The sequence below is a fragment of the Suillus fuscotomentosus genome, assembly GCF_016647785.1.
Source record: "Suillus fuscotomentosus strain FC203 chromosome Unknown F5891scaffold_1, whole genome shotgun sequence".
Lineage (NCBI taxonomy): Eukaryota > Fungi > Basidiomycota > Agaricomycetes > Boletales > Suillaceae > Suillus > Suillus fuscotomentosus.
The window spans coordinates 2,631,749-2,654,916 of record NW_024539513.1 but is presented as its reverse complement, the minus strand read 5'-3'; the positions used below and the strand labels follow the sequence as shown (position 1 = coordinate 2,654,916).

At 48.3% G+C, this 23,168-nt stretch overlaps 7 protein-coding genes across 7 annotated transcripts; 5 read left to right on the top strand and 2 right to left on the bottom strand.

The window, feature by feature from the left end:
* Positions 1-405: 405 nt before the first annotated feature.
* On the top strand, positions 406-1,136 carry F5891DRAFT_974195 (uncharacterized protein; the record flags this gene model as incomplete). Its single annotated transcript, XM_041376427.1, has 3 exons — positions 406-717; positions 767-847; positions 900-1,136. The coding sequence occupies 3 exons, from the start codon at positions 406-408 to the stop codon at positions 1,134-1,136; spliced, it is 630 nt and encodes a 209-aa protein (XP_041234484.1).
* Positions 1,137-1,241: 105 nt separating this feature from the next.
* Positions 1,242-1,976, bottom strand: F5891DRAFT_1180473 (uncharacterized protein; the record flags this gene model as incomplete). Its single annotated transcript, XM_041365935.1, has 5 exons — positions 1,242-1,400; positions 1,445-1,544; positions 1,592-1,642; positions 1,696-1,845; positions 1,882-1,976. The coding sequence occupies 5 exons, from the start codon at positions 1,974-1,976 to the stop codon at positions 1,242-1,244; spliced, it is 555 nt and encodes a 184-aa protein (XP_041234483.1).
* Positions 1,977-8,740: 6,764 nt separating this feature from the next.
* Positions 8,741-9,811, top strand: F5891DRAFT_995890 (uncharacterized protein; the record flags this gene model as incomplete). Its single annotated transcript, XM_041378334.1, has 7 exons — positions 8,741-8,829; positions 8,877-8,916; positions 8,989-9,147; positions 9,215-9,262; positions 9,307-9,355; positions 9,418-9,612; positions 9,659-9,811. Coding segments are annotated over 6 exons (486 nt in total), but the record flags the coding sequence as incomplete, so codon positions are not given.
* Positions 9,603-10,277, top strand: F5891DRAFT_1206691 (uncharacterized protein; the record flags this gene model as incomplete). The annotated part of the gene is made up of 7 exons (XM_041369044.1): positions 9,603-9,612; positions 9,730-9,835; positions 9,889-9,944; positions 9,998-10,007; positions 10,060-10,087; positions 10,141-10,167; positions 10,221-10,277. 7 exons carry the CDS (start codon positions 9,603-9,605, stop codon positions 10,275-10,277), a joined length of 294 nt encoding a protein of 97 aa, XP_041234481.1.
* A 1,797-nt stretch (positions 10,278-12,074) lies between these two features.
* F5891DRAFT_974192 (uncharacterized protein) lies at positions 12,075-16,829 on the bottom strand (the record flags this gene model as incomplete). Its single annotated transcript, XM_041376426.1, has 3 exons — positions 12,075-12,118; positions 13,061-14,617; positions 15,296-16,829. The coding sequence occupies 3 exons, from the start codon at positions 16,827-16,829 to the stop codon at positions 12,075-12,077; spliced, it is 3,135 nt and encodes a 1,044-aa protein (XP_041234480.1).
* A 1,723-nt stretch (positions 16,830-18,552) lies between these two features.
* On the top strand, positions 18,553-20,764 carry F5891DRAFT_32378 (uncharacterized protein). Its single transcript, XM_041371346.1, has 16 exons — positions 18,553-18,714; positions 18,782-18,863; positions 18,916-18,929; positions 18,996-19,104; positions 19,154-19,171; positions 19,223-19,248; positions 19,301-19,326; positions 19,375-19,412; positions 19,473-19,497; positions 19,548-19,559; positions 19,624-19,639; positions 19,691-19,831; positions 19,886-19,945; positions 19,995-20,022; positions 20,075-20,132; positions 20,186-20,764. The coding sequence occupies exons 1-16, from the start codon at positions 18,623-18,625 to the stop codon at positions 20,482-20,484; spliced, it is 1,044 nt and encodes a 347-aa protein (XP_041234479.1). The 5' UTR covers positions 18,553-18,622; the 3' UTR covers positions 20,485-20,764.
* Positions 20,765-21,130: 366 nt separating this feature from the next.
* On the top strand, positions 21,131-23,101 carry F5891DRAFT_1098543 (uncharacterized protein; the record flags this gene model as incomplete). The annotated part of the gene is made up of 6 exons (XM_041363545.1): positions 21,131-21,398; positions 21,461-21,815; positions 21,866-21,880; positions 21,934-22,046; positions 22,105-22,886; positions 22,937-23,101. Exons 1-6 carry the CDS (start codon positions 21,170-21,172, stop codon positions 23,099-23,101), a joined length of 1,659 nt encoding a protein of 552 aa, XP_041234478.1. The 5' UTR covers positions 21,131-21,169.
* Between the last annotated feature and the right edge of the window lie 67 nt (positions 23,102-23,168).

Here is a 23,168-nt window from a genome sequence, read left to right as displayed (position 1 = left end):
CGTTTGCATCAAACGCTCACTGACCACCACACTAGTACTACTAGTAGCATTATCATAGTTGCGGTACCATCAGGTACGTCATACACTTAACCATTTTCGTCCCAGGTAAGGTCGCCGCTCCTGAAACGGGATTTTTTTCAGGGAAGGGAGGTGGGGTGCTAATCCGGATCATTACCTTACAATAAAAAGTGGGGAGTGACCAGACGCTAGTTATTAAGCAATGAATCAATAAATCTATATGGATATAATTCAGCTCACCATGCTCCACATACTTTGGGATCCGACAGAGTGACGCATTACAATGCAGGGTCAATAATGACCCAAAAGAATTTCTGAAATGGAGCACAAGTCAGGCTAAGTCCCAATAATTTAAAAGCCTTACACTTGACGGAGTAAGCAAGAAACATGTCATCTGACTGTGACACCCTTAGCAACGACTCCCGCCCCAGCGACTTCAATGATGGGCTTGAGGCAATCTTAGCGAACGCTGACTTATTTGAGAACCATTCAAACAGGTCTACTCCAGAAAGTCACCAGGGATGCACTAGGCATCCTGGCCATGGGCAAGGTGCTCCAGTATATTCATGTGGATGCTATAAGCATGATACGCTATCCGGAGGGTTCGAACCTGATGACTGGCCTCCTAACAATGAGCAGGCGTTTCAGCTTGTAGATGAATTTCAACTTGGAGCTGAACAGCACGAACAACCAGAGCCAGTATGTATCTATGGATTATAGTTAGCTGCTTTGACGACTCCGATTTCAGCAGCTAGAAGCTCCAAGTCAAGATGGTCTTGAAGACACTGATGAATCTCATCGAAAGCGAAAAAGATCTGAAGATAATGGTGTGAGTGTGCTGGCTCAATTTTTCAGCCGATGCACTCACAACTTACATGCAGACCCCATGCAACTTAGGCCGTGACGTTACTAACGCACGAGCAACGTCAGTACCTATCATCGAACTTCCGCCTGAGAAACGCAGGAAGATCGGAATATTTGAAGGCGGATTGGTGGCGAAGGTCATGCAGGAAGTTGTGGGAGTGCGTGAGGCTATGAGTAGGATCGAAACAATCATCAACAGGCAAAATGAAGTTCTTCATGAAATCTGTAACGCTATTGAAAACCATGGGATGTGAATTGTTGTATATAAACTCACCATACTAGTGTAACAACAATCAGTATTTTAACGAAGGTGCATGCTGTTGGGCTGATAACAATGGGTAATGTCGAAGATACAATCCTCAAATATTTTCGAGGCCTGGCCAGTGGATGAGCGTGACAGAAACGCCCTTGAAGAAGTTCTTCAACTGCCTGAACTGCGGCAAATCTGGGCAGAGGTCCAGTGCATGAAGGTCGTTCTGCTTGAGAACAGCAAGAGCGGCGGTCTGAAACCTGCCAGCCTGTGGATGAGCGTGACAGAAACGCCCTTGAAGAAGTTCTTCACCTGCCTGAACTGCGGCAAATCTGGGCAGAGGTCCAGTGCATGAACATTGTTCTGCTTGAGAACAGCAAGAGCGGCGGTCTGAAAGCTACCCTGCTTGAACCTGAGATTTAGATTTACATGAGTGTTAAGTGAGACAGGCTTGCTTACATGACCACTGTCGACACATCAATGTTCTTTCCAATGGTAGGGTGAACACTCCTGATAATTGTATGTTGGTCAAATGTGTGTCGCCACAGAGATCCTGAGCTTACTGGAAGTATCCGCGCCACAGTTCTAAACCTTCACCCAGGGTCTGTATCCCGGCATCTAACCTCTTACGAGTTCTTGAAGGTAAGGGGCGCCTGTAATGATCTTCTTGAACGTCCGGAGCATCTGGTCCTGCATGTCTTTGGATCTTGTCACTGTTAGCAGTAAATAAACACAAAAATATCACTTACATGTTAGCTAAGAGAGTACTGTGTGTCGTCTGCATTAGAATCATTGTCCAAGTGAGCATGTGCATCCTCGATGATAGGTGCAATGCGAAAGACATCTTTTGTATGGCTAATATGCAATATTAGTCAATATATGCGTGCATATAGGTGAAAAAAACTTACGATCATGGACATTTAGTAGTCCAGACAGTTGCTTTCGTCAGGCCAGGGTCGGCCCGTTCTACTTGCACCTGAGCAGATGGCACCCGTTGTGCAGGAGTGATAAACGGTCCGCTAAGACTCAAACTCAATTGATTAGAACAGACGGGACGGACGGGACAGGCCGGCATGGACGGACGGACACTGATTCCCTCATTATTTGTACATGTTGATGCATTTACTGCTTGACCGGCATTTGCCGGCGGACTTCTGAAAAGTCACATGCAACATTTCGGACTTCGTCAGAAACTCCATCCTCGACATCTACAATTCTTTGTTGGCGGCGGCGGCCTCCTCCTCCTGCTTGCGCGTCTCTTCAGCTTTTGCAGCCTCTTCCACCTCTCCGAGTATGCAGGAGCTCGTCTTCGAGCTGTTTCCTGTGGGCTGAGGGACAGAGCAGGGCGCTGGATATTGTAGTATCGGTGAGCGTCCTTTCTTTTCGGTTTGCTTAAACTCCCCTCCCTACGAAGCCCGGTATGGCCCATCCCCGCCCCAAGGCTGAGTAGTGGAGCGCTGCTTCCCCTTCCACCACATCCACCTATTTTGACCGTTTTCTTTCTTTCTTGCTCACTCTCTATCTAGATTACGTCCTGACCAGCGACTGCTGCTACCCAAGGTCGCGAGGTGAGATCGTCCCTTCAATTCATCTGCATCACCAACACTAACGTCGTCCTGTCCCTCAGTGTCATTTCAACGCCGACGCTCCGTTCAAATCCGGGTCGGATTTGCTCCGTGCATTCAAGCCTTCCTGCCATTCCTGTATCCCGCCCTCAAAGCACACGAAGATACCCGGTGAGTTTTTTTTTTATTCTTATTTTTATTATATTTGCACTTCACTTCCTGGTCCAACACGCCTCTAGGAGGCGACTTGGACCAGAGGCTGTCAGGCTGCGAGGACACGCCTCTAGGAGGCGACTCTGAGCATTTAAGCCTGACAGTTTTTAACTTTTATCATATCGATTCCTACTACCTACTATGTGTACTGACTTCGTTTCTTGTACTAGGCTATCTATCTTATTTCCAGCCTGACTTCTGGCCAACTTCCACTGGCAAGGCCCTTCGTCGCATCTCATAAGGCGCTGCTTCCGTCCGCACCAAGGGCGAGGCAGGCACAGGTAACGTTGTTGAGGCAGTCCGCCACCAGCGATCGGTCATGAGTGAGATCCGAAAGGCTAGCATTATGAACGCCGCTGGGGGTATTGCCACATTGAGAGCGAAGTGCTAAATATTATTTATCTTGGCTGACGCTTCCATATGATATATATATTTAATATTAATATTATCAGCTTTGATCCGACCCAGGACTAACATTGAATCTTATTCAATAGCTCCGAGTGGGCCGAAGTTCCTCAGCCGCTGTCCGAGTCGCATCGCTCCGAGTCTGAGCCTTTCAACTCTTCGGTCAAGATGGAGCAGCCCTGCCTTGCCTGTGGTAAGACCTTTCACACACAAAGATCGCTCTCTGGGCATCGTTCCCGCTGCTTGCAGAACAAAGCTCTGAAGCTCTCGGACATTTTACACCGTGCCATCAAACGGCACAAGTCTAACGATGGAAGGAGGTCAAAACGGCCTCGGATTGAACAGGAGGAGGTGATGCAGGAAGCGAGGGATGGTGAAGCAAGGGCAATGGATGATAGCGGGATGGATGTGGATGATGATACAGCCGTGGTAGATCAGGTATGTTTTGTCTGGATCGTTAGAGCCAAATCTTACAATGCACTTACCAATTCCAGAATATTGGTGATCCATCAAATGTACCTCCAGCCCCTACGATCACATCAAAATGTTCTGGACGCACTATTCGCATGCCACGTCGATTCGTTGACTATCTTCCGGGCACACGTACACACCTTGCACACATGCCTTCAATTGTTCAACAGCGACATGCAGGCATGTCGGGTAATGAGAACGAAGCTCCCCAAAGCTGCATTGCTTCATCACCCCAGCCGTCACCACCACCCTTTGATCTACCTGATCCTCCCCAGCCTATACCCTTCCAAACACAACCGGATACGTTCGGTCTGTACAGCATATATCCAATGCGCCCCACTCTGGCCCCAGAAGCTAACTGCACACTAGAGGGCGTCACAGATGCTCCGACCCTTGAGGGTGCATGCGCTACCCCTCACAGAGTGCACCCAGGAGTCTCCTCCCCCGAAATCAGTGATGACGATCTGTTTGGAGCATTCACAAATCTGTCATCAGCCCTCTTGATGGCCTGGCACTATTCTGGCAGTAATGCAAAATCAGCAACTGAACTCAATCGCCTTGCTGAGTTCCTTCGTGATCCCAGTTTTAAGCAGGCTGACTTAGTTGGTTTCAATCACACACGCGAGAGAAAACGGCTAGACAATTACCTTGATGGTAGATCCAATCCCTTCCACGAACATTACGGCTGGCAAAGGTCTACTGTCAAGATCCGCTTACCCAACGAGAAGGCTAAGTTCCCATCAGAGACCGACGCTCCTGAGCTCGCAATCCCTGGCGTTTACCACCGTTCTCTAGTTGATATCATCACGCGTGTGTTCGAGGATGATGTGTCACTGCATTTCAACATGACTCCATTCCGCCAGTACTGGAATACCCCAGATAATCGAACGCTGGAAGTTTTCTCTGAATCCTATGCCTCCCCTGAAATGGTGAACGCTTACAAAGAACTGAATGCTCTTCCCCGAGATCCTGATGACAAACTCGAGCGTGTCATTGCCTCACTAATGGTCTGGTCAGACGCCACCCACTTAGCAAGCTTTGGAGACGCATCTCTCTGGCCACTTTACTTATTCTTCGGTAATCAGTCCAAATATACACGAGGAAAGCCTACGGCTCGTGCGTGTCACCACTTGGCATATATTCCCAATGTATGTATACATCTCTTTACAAACATATTTTACTGAACCTACCTGCAGCTGCCACATAATTTACAAGACGTTTATGTGGATATATTTGGTGAACCAGCATCAAGTAGCACGTTCACGCACCTCAAACGCGAGTTGGTTCACGCAATTTGGGAGTTAATTCTTGATGGAAAGTTTGTGGAAGCATATAAGCACGGTATTGTTATTCACTGTAGTGATGGGATTACACGAAGGGTATTCCCTCGGTTTTTCTCATACTCCGCAGATTATCCAGAAAAGTGAGTCCTACCTGACATTACTTGGCTGATATTGATGCATTACTCGAGGATACTGCTCACTAGTATCAAATTTTTGGGGCAGCGTCCATGCCCTCGCTGCCTTGTTAAGAAGACCGACATTCATATGATGGGAATGGTACTAGACATGAGGCGCCGGGTCACACAGGAGCGCACTGATAGCCTACGACGACGGCAACGAGTGGAAGAGGCTCGGAAATTGATCTTCGAAATTGGAGCTCCAGTGGACGGCAGTCGTGTCAAGGCGATTCTTAACGAAGAATCATACGTGCCAATTCGTGTAAGTGCTACTATATGCCTATTAACATTCACACTGACTGATAATTATCATTAGAACACATTTTCTGCACGACTAGCAGACCATGGCATCGACATGTTTTCACTGTTTGTGATTGACCAACTGCATGAGTTCGAGATTGGCGCTTGGAAAGCACTTTTCACGCACCTGATGCGAATCTTGCATGCAGCTGGAGGAATGGCAGTGCAGAAGCTAAATGAACGGTAAGTCATTTTTTGATGTGGTGCATCGGTGCCAAAGGCACTCGCCCACTTGCAGATTATGTATGCTAATATCCTTTCTAGATACAGAGGAGTCCCTACATTTGGTAGAGGAACAATTCGCCGCTTTCACCATAACGCTTCAGCCATGAAAAAATTGGCCGCTCGAGACTTCGAGGATCTTCTGCAGGTCAGTAGCCATACCATTGATATCGCGTATCATCTGAATTTTCTGTCAGTGTGCTATGGCTGTATTTGAGAATCTATTGCCCGAGCCTCACAATACCATAATCCTTGACCTTCTCTTTGACCTAGCGTCATGGCACGCATATGCGAAGCTTCGGATGCATACCACCGACACACTGGATTTTTTCGATATTGCCACCGTCATACTTGGTCAATCCATTCGCAAGTTCTACAAGACTACATGCAATTACTACTTCACAACTGAACTTCCTGACGAGTATGCAGCACGAAGTCGTCGAGAGGCTGCATTAGCTGCGAAACAAAATGTAATGTCCACCGCTCCAGGGAAGAGAAAGGCTGGACCAAAGTACAAGTCCCTCAATATCTCGACATATAAATTTCATGCGCTAGGAGATTATGCTAACACAATTAGGCAAAGGGGCACGACGGACAATTATACTACACAGCCAGTATGTTTCATATTGATTATCTAGTATCATTCTCTTATATCCCTGCTTAGGGCGAACTCGAGCATTGACATGTCAAGAGATGGTACCCAAGGACATCAAAGAACAAGAAGACCATGGTTGCAACGATGACACGCCTGGAAGCTCGTGAACGACTTGTTGCAAAGGTGCTAAATCAATGTCAGAAGACCCTGGCATCTGTAACGCAGCAAGAAGCGCGCAAACGCACATCACCCTCAGCACACTATCACATATCAAAGTATCCGAAATGCTCACATGATATATTTGCATGGGTTGGTGAGCATGACGACCCGGCAATCAAGGTGAGTACCCAAAGTATTTTCACATCCCCTACTAACTTCATGGCCTTGTAGGACTTCATTCCACGTCTTAAGGATCACTTACTGGCACGACTCCGTGGCATAGATTACTCTGGTGACGAGCACAATTTCTCTGATGAGGACAGGAATCAGGTGATCATTGTCAACAACCAACTCCGCGAGCACAGCGTACTGCGGATCAACTATACAACTTATGATATGCGAAGAGAGCAAGACTCAATCAATCCTCAAACACATGCGGATGTCCTGATGCTCTCGCATGAGAACGACAATGACCGACACCCTTATTGGTATGCCCGCGTCGTCAAGATTTTTGATCTTGATGTCTGGTATCGTGCTCAGGGTGCCACCAGCGTATGGGCCCCAACTCGTATGAATGTGCTTTTTGTTCGTTGGTTCGGGCGTGACATTGAATACAAAGCTGGGTGGTCAGCCAAACGACTCTACCGCATTGGATTCTTCAAGCATGATGACCCTGAAGGCTTCGGTTTTGTAGACCCTGACCAAGTAATTCGGGGTGTACATCTGATTCCTGGATTTGAACACGGACACACTGACACTCGGCTTGGGCCTTTGTTTGGATGTGCTACGGATGATGACAATACAGACTTCAAGTATTTCTACATGAATCAGTATGTATTCTCTATATATTGATATCACTCTGCTAATACGTCTACCCAGTTTCGTTGACCGCGATATGTTCATGCGCTTCTGAGGAGGTGGTGTTGGTCACAAAGTAACACGAGAGTGGGATGAGTTTTTGCGGAACGACGGTGCTGTGCCATCACATGAGGAAGAAGACGTTCAGCTTGACCCGGAAGAGTCTGACATGGAGGATGAAGCTGTGGATGATCATGACAGTGATGGGAGCGCACATGAAGACCCAGGCGACGATGAAGAGAATGAAGTTTGGGTTGACGAGGAGCTAGATGATGATTTTCTTGCACATGAGGGATATGGCGCCTTATAAACTGGTGAGGATCATATCTGCTTTTCCTGTGTATCAATCCTCAACTTTCGTACCTGCATTCACAGAGTTGCTCCAATCTATACTGGCGAACTTGCTCACACCAACTTTGCTTCTCCACACTCATGTCAGGCACTCATAGGTTTTATCCTAGCTTCTGTATCTATCCCACAATCGTCATTGCATGGCCATCAAACATAGGGTGATGTCTTGCCAGTGGGCCTAAGTTCTTGCTGCATCTGCCGAGTCACTGGTGGCCTTACATTAGCTAGCTCCAGGTATATCAGGCATCAGTCGGGCTGCAGGTGGTATAGCATAGTAGATCATAGTGCATCATTAAAATTTCATTATGACAACTGACTTATCATGTACTCGTCAGCCTGAACATTCTCCATCTATTGCATGATTCAGCCTGATTGTGAATATGAAAGTGATATTTGGTGATCTGTGCTCGCCATACATGAGCTAGACAACCACGGGACCAGAATCCCTAATCAGGTGGCGTCAGGTTTTTGGACTTTTGGTGATGTAAGCATTCCTTCTCCCCTTCCTCCTCCCAATTTATCCTTGCGACTCGCAACATATGAGATAGTCCAAGTGCCTTCGGATACTTCTCCAATAGATGTCTGCGTACTCGGGCCTCAGGCCTGTACACTTCAACTCGGATGCCGCATCATTAGTAGTACTACTATGACTTGGAGGTGACCGTGACTACTAAGTACTAAGTAAGTCATCCAGTCAACTGTCGTGAAGTATCTAGTAGCATTTTGACAAATTGTCTGATGGCACGTCACGTCGGCGGCTGAGACTACTACTCTGAACGCCATTACCATAGTGCCCGTCCTGATCGCCCTTACCCCCGGGCCTATGATCTTATAACAACTTCCTGCCGCTTCTTTCGAGATGCTGATCCAAATCTTCAGAATTAAAACCAACTAATCCTCCTGCCGGTGTTAGTGCTATCCACGAATACCGCTCATCCGAGCCTCCACGCTAGTTGTAAGTGACGACCTATGACACATGTCCGATACATCTCAGCTGAATTCCTTGTTAGATTGACGCTGGCCCAGTGGGTCTGGTAGCAGCGCTGACGCTCCTCCAAAACGGTATCTCAGTTTGCATCATCGATAATCTGGTAGCAACGTTGACGCTCCTCCAAAACGGCGTCTTAGTTCGCATCATCGATAAAGACCCTACCCTCGTGTCGGACAGTGTAGTGCTGGAACATGGGTTTGTGCCACATCCACTTGTCATATCTCCCCATGGTCTCATTGAACGCATTCTCTATGTATATTGTACTAGCCGCGCTCCCTCGAACTCTACAACTTCCTGGGCATTTCGGAAGTCAACAGTCTAGGAACACCAGCCCCTGTCATGCGTGGATACAAGCCCGGGATGTTGGAAGTTCTGAAAGACTCATTGATGGTCCCGCATATCGAACCTACTCCAGCAATACCATTCGTGCGCAACACCGTCGCCTGATCAAACCTTCATGCTCATTCGATTTTTAGTATTGAAGGGTCAGTAGCTCCTAGATGTCGTTCTGCGACGCCATCTCGAAAAATTCTCTTGTTCTGTCGAGATGGGCACCGAACTCCCGTCACTGCTATTCTAGCAAAGAATGGCATATCAGAAATTTTTGATACTGAGTCGATCATCGGCGCTGATGGTGCTAAAGATGAGATGCAGCTAAATCTGTTGGGATGCGCCAGACTAAAAGTGGCTTGGCAGGCATCGTGCGCAAGCAACTTGGCCTCACATTTTCGGGCGAGATTAGAAAGGATACTCGGATTGTGACCGGAGACATCAGCTTGACGCGTTGGCCTCGATAGACTGGTATGTCTTGTTTTCTACATATCTCATGGAAAGCTATCCTGATGCAGCCTTGAAGCATTGGCACCGATTTGGAAACTTCCATGAACCAGGGTATGTTCAGTTGAGGCTTGGAGACATGTATATTGACGATATGCAACCTCTCATTGCGTCCAACAGATGAAGTTGGCAATGACGGTTGACAATTTTTCTTCTTTGGTCATGAACTAGATTTGGCAAAGATTGCTGCGAGCAAAAAGCTCATTTTCGAGACTATTGCGTTGTTAATACCAACGGAGATTTCATTCAACAAGGTGGTTTGGATGAGCAACTTCCGGTGCGTTTTGTGTTCTATCACGGTGTTGATGCATGTTTATCAGTTTGTTCCAGAGCTAATATCTGGGTGGTGAATAAGTTTAGCGAGGGTCGAGTGTTCATTACAGACGGTATGTGGTTCTGTTTCAAATGCATATGACTGTACTCACACATGTCGTCGTAGACGCTGCTCAGTATGCTATCTTTGAAAGCTTCTTTGTAAACTGCCGCTAACACATATCCAAGCGTCCATCATAGCCCAACGGGTGGTCGGGTATGGTTGATCCGATCATTGTTGCTAATACTTGCTCATATGTCTACGAACAGGAACTCAATTCAGGCGTACAAAATGCAGTAAGTCGGGTAGATGCAGCATGTGTGTTACAACTGACCGCGCCCTATACCAGTTCAATCTGAGATGGAAGCTTACACCAAGTTCGGTACCGTCCACGACAAATTTTTAGCGCGGTGTTCGTAACGGTCAGCTTGAACTAAGTGGGTAGTAAGTCTTATGTTCTACTGTTTCGTAATCTTTATATCTAACGTGTTGCTACAAGACATAGCAAAACTCTTTGAACCCCTCCATCAGCAGCAGCATCGAAGCCTTCGAAATGCAGCAGGCTCGAATAATAGTAAGTTGTCATTACTGTCAAATTCCGTATAAGCCCCAAGCTCATTCTACATGGCTTCCAGCGATAATGTCGATCTGTATTTAGGCAGAAAAGGAAGCAGGAGCACAGATGAGCGGAAGGATAGGTGGTCGTGGGTAGAGTCCCTAGCATGCCTAAGTCTTTGCAGCTAGACTTTTGGAAAAAGATGTCGTATGAAAGGCCGCAGCCCCATCATCGTTTCATACTGTCATTAGTTCCTCTGTGCAACTCACACATCACATCCGAGTTTTGTGCACAAATTTACTTTTCACTTTTCTTTCTCTAATTAGTGTATATGCTAGGCAATACGTGAACGTATATATTTTAATGCTAATAAAAATCCAAACTTTGCAGTTATCGGCATTGTGTCTGGAAAGCCATGAAAAGCTTATCAGAACAAGGAAGAATGAGAATGAACGGCAACTTTGAGAAGAGTGCGCTACCACACCTGTCGTGTTGCGATGGCGCCATATCACGACTTCATGGTGGACTTCAATGACATTATACATATATATATATATGTTTAGCAGTGCCAAAGTTACTTTTCGCGAGAAGGTCATGGATAACCTCGAATAGTATCTTAACCTGGAAGAAAAAAGTCAAAAGTAAACGACGTCGAGAGAAGCGCGCTAACCTACCTTGCGTGTTGCGATGGCACCATGTCACAACTTCGTGGTGGACTTGAATAGCATTATACATCTGTTGAGCAGTGCCAACGCTCCTTTTCACGATAATGTCTTGAATAATGTCGTAATTCAATATATAAATCAGGCAAAACGACAATGCTCAAAATAATTGGCATAAGTAAGCTATCACCCCCCATCTGTTGCAAAGGAGGAATGGGATGACCTCGTTGTGAAAAGCTCATGTCACTCTACATTTACAGGTGTCAATGGCTATGTATCTACAACTCCAATTTCTCGCAGTATATATGATATTATTTAGCAGGAGCAGAATTGTATCCTTCTATAGTTCTCACGGGTACAATATCAAGGACTCATCGGTTCTCTGATGAAGGGCATGACATTTCGTGACCACTGACCAGTGATTCGATACAGTGGTAAGTTCTCCTGTATGACTATCATCACACGAGGAATACTTGCCTGAACTTGAACTTATGCACCTTACAATCTTATCCCGTCCCGTTTGTCGTGGTGCTAGAAGCTCTGATGTGTCATTTTTCGGATACTGCCACGTCGCGAGTGCCAATTCTATGGGAAAATTTGCCATCTGTATTGTGAGCTCCCGAGTTATTCCCCGAGTGATGTTTACATACTGTGTTGCCAGCGAAATTGGTTCGGGCAATCCATAATTCCATAATCATGGTGTCTTCCTCAACGCAAGGCCTCGTCACACAAGTTGAGCTCGAGAGCACATATGAAGCACTTTCATTGGGGCCATTATTGCAGCGATCATGATGTAAGTGAAGTTCGAACTATCCGCTTGCTTTTCGGACGAAACTGACACCACCTGTGTATCTTTCTTATCAGTCTTTTTGATTTAACCAACGTTAAGTTTTACTACGATGTATGACCAAGATGGGGAGTTTGCAGCCAACTGGATAGATGTTGACAAAATCGAAAGTTTCGTAAACTTTTTCAAGCTTTCATGTCATTGAATTTCGCGCCAGCATCCAATATTTGACATTCGAAATTCTGTAAATACATATAGGCAATGTGAAAGAAAAACATCGATGCGAGATAACAAGGGGAACCCGATCGACATCAAAGTATTCAATCTTCGATCAATGTTCAATGTTTTAACACTGCAAATTCTGAAAATACACAAGCGACATGAACACAGCAGGATAACAAGACAGCGTGGCATTGGGTACATAAAATCGACAGTTTCAGGCCTGGGACTAAGATGACCCTGTAGCTTCGATGAGGCGTTCCTTTGTGCGTAGGTCAGGTGCCGAATACACGAAAATCATTGAAAACACACCTCTGCGAGTCTCTGCCCTTCGGATAACATAAGGACGCAGGACCGTAAACCCTTCAAACACCATTGCCTTTCAAGCCAGGAGAGGAGGCAGCGATTCCAGAAGAGCTTGAATACACAGTTGAGCCTGTGGTCCGTTGGACCCGGAGCTCGCGAGAGATGGAAGACCCAGTTTTGACATGCATACTTCAGGGCGTCGGAAGATAATCGACTTTGATCTCGTGATTCATTTGCGAAAATCGTGAACGCGGTCATAGTATGAATGACCTCGATGTCTGGACAATCTTGTAGGGATGCAGAGATAGAATGATCATGGGGCCTTAACGCCAGGAATGCCGGAAACATCAAGAAATCTGGTAAGCTCTTGAACTCCTGGATTACTTGAAAGGCTGGCGGGAAAGGTAATCGTGGGATGATTGCGCTGATTGCTTCCAATGTGCCCGAAAAGTCTTCCATTGTCACCCAGACAGACGCTGTAGGAGTTAACCGCCATGCTTTACCATGGGGGGTCTGGAGCCACTCTTGTCCTCTCTCGGTCTGCAGCCACTCTCGTCCGCCCATGGTCGGCAGCCACTCTCGTCCGCTCTGGGTCAGCAGCCACTTTTGCCCACTTTTTGTCTGTAGCCATTCGTGGCCATGTCCAGTCTGCAGCCCACCTGGGGTCCGCAGCCACTCTCGTCCGTCCAAAGTACCCAGCCATTTTTGCCCTCCTAGGGTCAGGAACCACTCTTGCGCGCTGTGAATCAGCAACCACTCTCGCCCACTCTGGGTTAGGAGCCATTCTCGCCCGCAAAAGGTGTCCAGCCATGCACGCCTGATTGGAGTCTGCAGTTCATTTAGGATCTGTAGGCGGTCGTACCCATTCTGTGTCTCAAGCCACTCAATCGCACTTTGTGTCTCCAGCCACGCCATCCCATGCTGTGTTTTCAGCCACTCCCTCGCGCTTGGTGTTTCCAGCCACACCATCCCGTGTCCCGTTTTAAGCCACTCCCTCGCGTCTAGTGTTTGCAGCCACTCCCTCCCGCTCGGTGTCTCCAACCACTCCCCCCCGCCCGGTGTCTCCAGCCACTCCCTCCCGTTCAGTATTTTCAGCCACTCCCTCCCATTCAGTGTTCGCAGCCACTCCCTCGCATTGGATGTTTGCAGCCACTCCCTCCCATTCGGTGTTTTCAGCCACTCCCTCGCGTTTGGTGTTTTCAGCCACTCCCTCCCGCTGGGTGTCTCCGGCCACTCCCTCCCGCTGGGTGTTTGCAGCCACTCCCTCCCATTCGGTGTTTTCAGCCACTCCCTTGCGTTTGGTGTTTGCAGCCACTCCCTCGCGTTTGGTGTTTGCACCCACTCCCTCCCATTCGGTGTTTTCAGCCACTGCTTCGCGTTCGGTGTTTGCAGCCACTCCCTTCCGCTCGATGTCTCCAACCACTCCCTCCCATTCGGTGTTTTCAGCCACTCCCTCGCGCTGGGTGTTTTCAGCCACTCCCTCGCGTTTGATGTTTGCAGCCACTCCCTCCCATTCGGTGTTTTCAGCCACTCCCTCGCGTTTGGTGTTTGCAGCCACTCCTTCCCATTCAGTGTTTTCAGCCACTCCCTCGCGTTCGGTGTTTTCAGCCACTCCCTCGCGTTTGGTGTTTGCAGCCACTCCCTCCCATTCGGTGTTTTCAGCCACTCCCTCGCCTTTGGGGTTTCTAGCCACTCCCTCCCGCTCGGTGTCTCCAACCACTCCCTCCCAGTGGGTGTCTCCAGCCACTCCCTCCCGCTCGGTGTGTCTAACCACCTCCTCCCGTTGGGTGTCTCCAGCCGCTCCCTCCCGCTGGATGTCTCCGGCCACTCTTTCGCGATGTATGTCTCCGGCCACGTCCTCCCCCTGCGTGTCTCCAGCCACTCCTGTATCTCCGACCACCTCCTCCCGCTGGGCGTCTTCAGCCACTCCCTCCCTCTAAGCGTCTTCAGCCACTCCCTCCCGCTGGGTGTCTCCAGCCACTCCCTCCCGCTAGGCGTCTTCAGCCACTCCTTCCCACTAGGCATCTTCAGCCACTCCTTCCCGCTGGGTGTCTCCAGCCACTCCCTTCCGCTGGGTGTCTCCAGCCACTCCTTCCCGCTGGGCGTTTCCAGCCACTCCCTCCCACTGAGCGTCTCCAGCCACTCCCTCCCGCTAAGCGTCTTCAGCCACTCCCTCCCGCTAAGCGTCTCCAGCCACTCCCTCCCGCTGTGTGTCTCTATCCACTCCCTCCCGCTAGGTGTCTCCAGCCACTCCCTCCCATTGGACGTCTCTATCCACTCTCTCGCGCTGGGTGTCTTCAGCCACTCCCTTGCGCTCTGAGCCTGTAACCACTCTCGTCCAGGCGTGGTCTGCAGCCACTCGCCATGTGTTTGCAGCCATTCTCGGCCACTCAGGGTCTGTAGCCATTCTTGGCCGCTCTGAGTTTGCAGCCACTCTCGTCCCCTCTGGGTCTGCAGCCATTCTCGACCACTCGGGGTCTGTTGCAGCCACACTTGTCCGGTCTGGGTCTGAAGCCACTCTTCCCCGCGTCGGCTCTGCAGCCACTCTCCTCCAGTCTGGGTCTGCAGCCACTCTCCCCCTTCCTGCGTCTGCAACCATTCTTGCCCGGTCTTGGTCTGTAGCCAGCCTTGCCCACCGATGGTCTTCAGCGAGGCTTTCCCTCTCCACGTCTCCAATGCTATATACTCGCCAGAGTCTCCAGCAACTTGTCCCCGTCTTTGAGTCCACAGCCACCCTGGCCCACTCTGCAGCCACCCCCGCCCTCTCTCTGTCTGCAACCAAGTTCGTCCCGCGTGGGTCTGCAACCAATCCCTTCCGGCTTGAGTCTGCAGCCAATCTTCCCCCTTTTGTGTCTGCAGATAGTCTTCCCCGCATTGTGTCTGCAGCCACGCACGTCCGTCCAGAGTCCCTAGCCAGGACCGCAAACCCGACCCGCGAGCTCCCCGAAGCCATAATAGTCCCATGAGAACCGTCAGCGGCTCTGGTGGCTCAACGATGAAGGCTAATGACTGTTGCAAGTTCCGGGGGTCATGGGGTTGCATAGCCTGATTCTGCGATTTCAATTCTAGGAGCGCGTTCATGAGAGCAGTGCGTGCTGGAATGTCTTGAATCATCAAGCGGAAAGATGAATAAGCGAGCAGGGAATGTGGTAAGATGGGTTGTAATCCAGGGAGGCGGCAGTTCGAGGAGTCTGAAGCATAGTCTCGAATGGACGGGTGGTGGATTTTCACGAGATCGCTGCTGTCAGTGGGGATACCGATGAAAGAACGTAGCTGTTTCAGCGTGGTCTCTGCATCGCTGCCTTGACCAGGACCAAGGAGCTTCGAAATCTGTGAGATTGGCAGAGGGTCTGCGAGGGCAGCAACAATAGACAAGTGCTGGTATGCCCGATTGGGGTTCGAACAGGTGGAGAGGATGCGATTGTATAGCTCATATACTTCTGTCCCAGGTAGCAGTTCATTGGTCAGCTCGAGCATGAGCTCAAGGCGATCTCGGGGGTCGTTGTATCCGTCATCTACGAACTTCATCATTGTAGATGCCACGATGAAACGTCTGCCAGCTCGGTTCGCCAGCCGCGCAAGTTTATCCGCAGTGGGCTGAGGGAAATCAGGATGGCGATTTCGCAACTCCATGAAGGAATGCTGAAAGAATGTACAGATGTCATTATCCACATCTTCGCCGTCTAATGAAATAGTGCCAGCAACGCCCTCCCCAGAAGTGTTCACCGGTATCTCGTACACCAGTGTGCGCATCTCTTCTTTTTGAATGGCTTTACGGATGTGCTCCTCCAAGCGACTCGTGAGCAGAATGTGGAACACGGGGAGTTCAGGATCACGAAGAGCCTCCCCGAGGAGGGAAATCAGATCGGCGACCGTTTCAGGTTGGCATTCATCGAGGGCATCAACAACAAGCACCGGAGGCGGAAACTCGCGCAGACGATATTGCAGGTGCCGGAGAGGTTGGCGAAATAACGCAATCATCTGTGCGCGAAGAGACTGACTGGAGCCTAGAACCGCAGGATTCTCGCGGATAGCTCTGCTCACGTCGGTCTTGACGCTGGGGAAATTGATCCCAAGTTGGTAAGCAAGGGTCACAAAGAAATGACCAGCTGTGCTGCGCTGGGTGTGATTGCGCGAGAAAAAGAATGTTCCCGCAAGCCTTGTTTCGATTGTCGTCGTCTCCGTCATCATCAGACCTTTCATCTCCTCGGCCACAGTAAATGCCACGGCAGATTTTCCGACGCCCGCAGTGCCATGCAACCAAATGATCTGACTTGTCTCTCGCTTGTCCAACAATTCACGGATGAATGTGCGAAGGTTCACTCGGGTCCCTTCCAAACATTTTGGATGGGGCTGGCGTTCAGGGGAGTCATATTGAGCACCCAGGACAGCAACCTGGGACAGCTCCTTCCAAGTTACTTCGGTCATTGCTAGAAGCTCTGTCCGTCGGGTCAGAGAGCGGGGGAGGCGATAAGGGAAGGAGATATTTACATCGATCTTGGTCGCTTATCGACAGAGGTTGATGACAGAGTGCGACACGAAATGGGAGTTGGAATAGGTCAAGTCGGGGAAGCACTACTTCAGTTCAACAGTGTAATTAGAGATCACGATGGGGATGGACATCTCAGAGGGGACGACATACGGCGTTGATTGAGGAGTCGATTGCGACGATGTCTAAGTTGTAACTTCGTTTGAAATCAAAAGCGTTTAAGTGGTGATGGTGGAACGATCAAGCGACAGAGATATCACAGGATGCTTGAGATAGAATGGACGGTTGATTGCGATCGTATTCAAAGTCGATAGATGGCTCGTGGTTGAATTTTGCAGTTGAGTTGAAAAGATAAGCGGGCGCTTGTCTGGCTGCAGGTCCGACCTTGAAAGGCACGAGGCTGTTACACAGGACATTTAGGGTAAGTATTAAACTAAAATTCAACTTGGAGAATGTCGAAGTTGGATTCCAGACCTATGGACGCGTATTGTCGATCATGTATTGTGTACCAATACCAATAGTACCCCAAGAAAGGATGTTGTCATATAAATGGAGGAAACAACCAAACGGAAAAAAAAAGACAACGGATGGTGTAATATCTACTCATCATCACTCAGCGTCAGGCAATCATTACATCATCGCTGATCACTTGTTTGCGACCAGCATTCCGAGCTCTGCTCTGCTGCGGTCGTCCAAAGGCGTCAGCCTTTGAGATGCGATTATATTGAGTATAATACGAATTGGTGCATGTAAAAGTAGGGAATTATGTCCATGCTCCACGACAAACGCGTTGCGACACTCACCGTATGAAATACCTTCCACCACCGCTAACATTTAAGTGTCCATATCCGAGGGGATGCCAGCCATGGCGGGGAGATGGTGTGTGCATCGAATGTTATATAAGTGATTGCATTGGATGCAAATCTGCAGGTGACCGAGGTGGAACTCGGTCTAGTGGTGACATCAGAGCATGGAGACACATGGGAGCATACTGAAGAAGAAGAAACGGCAACTATAGCACTTCCTGAACCTTCCCGGGTGTTGCCGAAATTCTTCTGTTGTGGCTAAATATACACTCGGACTCCACGGACCACGACACAACAATTGCAATCTCTTGTCTCCTGAGACGCTCCTGCATGTATACCTCTCTTGCCATCTACCTGCACCACCCAGCACATCTCTTCGCCCTCAATCTTCCAGCACCTGCCACCAGTAGCCGTAGAATTGATGTATCCGAGCGCAACAAAAAGTTGTACATCAATGTAGTCAATGGTCATTCTGCATAGTGAGGTGACTTACAGCACTTATCGGATGTATCGGAGTGGCAGCACTGCCATTTACACAGTGAAGATTAAGGCTCTCTACACCCACTGACTGGTTTAAAGTCTGGCCTTAAGTTTCATGTGGGTGCAAGCAGCTTGAAGCTGCAGGGTCGCACCAAAGGCATGACATTTCGTGACCAGTGATCCGATATAGTGGTAAGTTCTCTGGTATGACTATCATCACACGAGGAACACTTGCCTGAACTTGAACTTATGCACCTCAGAATCTTATCTCGTCTCGTTTGTCGTGGTGCTAGAAGCTCCGATGTGTCATTTTTCAGATACTGCTGCGTCACGGGTGCCAATTCTATGGGAAGTTTTGCCATCTGCATGGTGAGCTCCCGAGTTATTCCCCAAGTGATATTTACATACTGTGTTGCCAGCGAAATTGGTTCTGGCAATCCATAATCATGGTGTTTTCCTCAACGCAAGGCCCCGTTACACAAGTTGAGCTCGGGAGCACGTATGGAGCACTTTTCATTGGGGCCATTATTGCAGCGATGTGAGTGAAGTTCGAACTATCCGCTTGCTTTTCGGACGAAATTGACACCATCTGTGTGTCTTATCAGTCTTTTTGGTTTAACCAACGTTCAAGCTTTCATCTACTTTCAGACGCATAGGGACACAGGCAGGACATTCTTCAAGCTAGTCGTGCGTCCATGCTACCTTCTTTTCAGTTCTGCATTTCACGCTATATCAACAGGTCCTCTTATTGTGGTAAGTCTTCCTTCGAGTTTGACTTGTCGAGCGCTGACATTCATGCCACACCATGAACTTTTACAGGATACTTGATGCTTTTCACCTGATCTTCATCGTTCATTGCATCTACTATTATTTAGTGACCCACTTCGCGAACATTGGTGCACTCACAGAAATTGTATGGAGTTTCAAAGTGAGTTCTTTCATGTAGCTTCTGTTATCATATTGATAAACTCGTGCAGCTTCAGATAATATTTGATGTAGGTCGTGTTTCCTGAACTTTGTATCCGCCTCAAGTACGCACCCTACAGGTCCCCATCATCCATGGGGTACAACTGTACGTATGATATGCAGTATCACATACAATGTAATACTTCCTCATTTTATAGCCTGTATGCCCATCGTATATGGACAGGTATTTGTTCTCTTATCTATGGAGTGGATACACAATTTATGGACCTAGTTAGCAAGGGCCGATCAAGAGTTCTCCCGATTACAGCGGTGGGCTTTTTATAGACGTTCACGTCTTCATTTTGGAATTTGATAATGTTGCACTATTAGGGCATATTCGCGGTCCTAAGTTCAAGTGAGTTTATCACCCTGAAATATTTCTCAATCGTGAATCATGCCATTCAGGTTTATCCATCCGTAAGAGTTCGAAATTGCTCTTGTTGGCTCATCCTTTTTACTTTGAATGTTAACCCGGTGATAGCCCTTCTTTGGGCGCTGTGAGTAGAACAATGGACTCTCTTACTCCACGAAGTGTTGATTGCGAGTAGATTTCAGTGTCACCTGTTCTCTGACTTGATTAGAGTCGAATGGGCGACATACATGGCCTTGACCGTGATTAGTTGTGGTGATGTTCTTAATGCATCATTACTATGCTATCTCCTCGCTACCTCACGTACAGGGTTCTTTATGTAAGAGCTGGGCCGTTCGCTGTCGGAATCTGATAAGCCAACACAGCGTCTTAGCACCGATTCTTCTATACAAAAACTCATCGGTTTAATAATCGAAACTGGCTGTCTTACGAGGTGATTCTCCTTACATCCTGTTCCGTATCTTAACTCATATTTCGTGCAGTGTATGTTCGATGACAGCCATCATTACAGTGAGGTTCCAGTTCCTGTGCTGTCCCTCGCGTCTCTGAGAGTCACCTACAGTGCGCAGTGATGCCGAAGAACTACATCTTTCTCAGTTTTGAATGTTTATTGGCTAAATGTAAGATCAAAGCATTATCCGACGATCGTGCTGACCAATGATATGGTGTTAAGTATATGTCAACTCGTTCATCGCACTCCTGAACTCGCGATACTACCTGCAGGCCAAAAGAGATAGCACCATTTCTTTCAATTCCAATGTCAGACACAGCGTCTACCTCTCGGAGCGGTACTTTCCATCGTCACAAGACGAGAGACTCAAAGGAGAACATTTTGATCATGCAGACAATGAAGTGACAGTGCATCCCGCTCGACCTGTCCAAACTGGTAGTTGTGTTAGTGTCGATGAAACAGAAGCCACAGCGTCTACTTGCGGTGATAGTAGAAAGATATCATATCTTGAATTGGTATGATGGGATAGATGGATCGTGACCCGCTTATTGTTACCTATCTATGTATTGCTGTTCCGAGAACACGTCGAGCCAAATCAGCGTGAGCAGCTACTATATGTCTCAGGTTGTAGATGACTTGAATCAGCCCATCAATACAACAAAGGACCAGTACTACAGTAGTGCCAGGAAGACGAGATTTGATGGTCGCGGAACTACAATGTTGAACTTGAGGCTTGAGGCCCTGACCAAGTTGGACTCGCTATCTATGTAGTGGTCTCATCCGAACACACTTGGAATGCCATCACAAATTTACCTAAGTACACTCAGCCGGCCTAGGCTAACCCGGACATCAACATTCGATGACCGCATAATAATTTTGCAACTCCGAACCCGGTGACCGGTCATTACTTCCTTCAAGTTCAAGGCTTAGTCTGACAGCGGTAGCTAAGTACCTGCTGCGCACAACGAAATATTGCATTCATTTTCTATCATTATTCCTATCGTTGAAAATCTGATGTTGCTGGAAGACAATCTTGAATTATAGAAGAATGAACTTTGAAAACTGCGCACCACCTCGGGCCTCAACCGCTACCAAATTTACCGATCAGTTTCAAGTTGAAGGAAATCAAACCCGGATGGTGCCTTTACGGAAGATGCAGCGCCCAGTATATAACTAAGGTTACGAGGTCCTTGGCCCTTTGTCGGAATGCTGTCTACAAGGAGAGCCGTTTGGCTTTTTCTTGCCTTTGAACGGGTTCTGACTGCACAGATACCTCTGTCGAGCCATCCGCCTCTATCCTTCTACCCGGGGCTCGAAACCGATCTTGGACAGTGGGACCTTGATGAAGGACCTGCGGTGAATGCGACAGGACATCTAGTGTTCGAAACGGTCAATTCTCTGCTTCAAGCCTGGCCAAATACACGTCATCGTATCGGTAGGTCTGGAAATACTGAGCACCGCGCAGATGAGTCATGATTGATGATATATGTCCTGCAGGTCATACGATAGTCCCAGGAATCATCCCCGTGGGCACTCTTCTCTACCATGGAGCCACCGGTCCCCATTTACCGACTGCTTTGGATTGGGTGGCTGTAGAGCCAGAACACTCCATGCTTTTCTGTCAAGGGTCAATCGAAAAAGGATGCTGGCACCTCACTCTTACAGTCACTAGACCGATGAAAGTGCTCTATTTTGACGGAAGCAGTGCTGCGAAACTTCTTGAAGGCACCATGGACACCCAAGATCTCGTGGCATGGTCGGAAATGAAACCCGAGTGGGTGGGAAATGAAGAGCAGCGCATAAAGGATCTGTGTAAATGGGGTGATAGATATGGGGTGAATGGCTTTGTGAGGTTCGTTATGTTAAGATGCGTCAATACCGATGCTGATTTGCAAATTATAGGATGCAAATGAATTTGTGCGAACTCATATGTAGTTCCTTGGGAATTTTTTTATTAACAATAGTTACAGTGAGATCATGATCTGCAACTTCACTTCTCACATGGAGGCCGTTTCGTTCTCGAATCTCGAAAGCACTCGGCTCAAGGCAGGACATACAGATATGCCCGAGGACCCCAATACTAGTGAGCGACCGACCATGTGTATGTTTTGACGTAGGTCTGATTTATTCTCGGACACAAGTGCATTACGCTTTTGAATTAATGCATTCTTCTTCATGGCACGATCATTATCCAGGAGAAACTCGAATTATGCTTGATTTTTCTGGGCTCGTCTCTTTCTACGACACCGCTCTTGTTCCTTCCTTGGTGCCGCGCCGTGTAGGCGTGGAGCGCTGGGATCATCGAGTAGCAGGAATCTCATCGGAGGATATAGAACGTGTCCGAGACAGGCTAGCTCAAGCGTTAGCACGATCATCCGTGACAACCAGCGGTATTGACTGGAAAACGGTCTTGCGGGTGGTTGTTGATCGATATGCCAGCCGCCTCGAGTTTATGCACCACCTTTTGAACCTGACGTTGGACGATGAGTCAATCTTTAACCACTCACAACAAATTCAGAGACAGCTGCGAACCGTGCTTCTTCCCTACACTGTGTTTGCAGCTTTACCTCCCAATAACTCCTTCACTGCCAACGCGACAAATTCGTGGGCTGTCCCAGTTTTTCGGGAATGTGCTACGTCGCACACGGCGTCCATAGTGTATCGTGGAACGACACTGATGCCCTCCGAACGCTTGCTCCTGCAGGCGGTGCGGGAAACTACGCATGAAATATGCCGCGTCGTCACGAAGATGTGGGCTTCTGGAATGATTCTTGGAGTCGATCCCCTTTATCCTACAGAACTACGCCCTGAAGCTGATCACATACGCACTCTCGTGGGCGAATGGAAGGAGGATGTGACACAGTTGCGCTCCTGGTTAGATTGGAGCGTGTGGGTGAAGTGTCGACCGGCCTGTAGTTTCGAGGTAACAAAGTCGAGTTACTTGTTTGCGAAATGACTGACCTCATCGTGTAGGAGATGTGCTACTTGCCTACTTGGCCCATAGGGTTTTTCCCGACTCCCGGTGCACCACCTCAAGCTCAACGGGATAATGCTTCATTATGGCCAGACCCAAACAGTGGGGAATGGAGGAGACCACAGCCGAAGTGCATCAGACGGCTGGAGCCATATGGTTTTTAGGATATATGATTCGCACGTACTATTGCTAACATATAGATCTCTTTGTATGTCGTCTGACTTGTAAAAC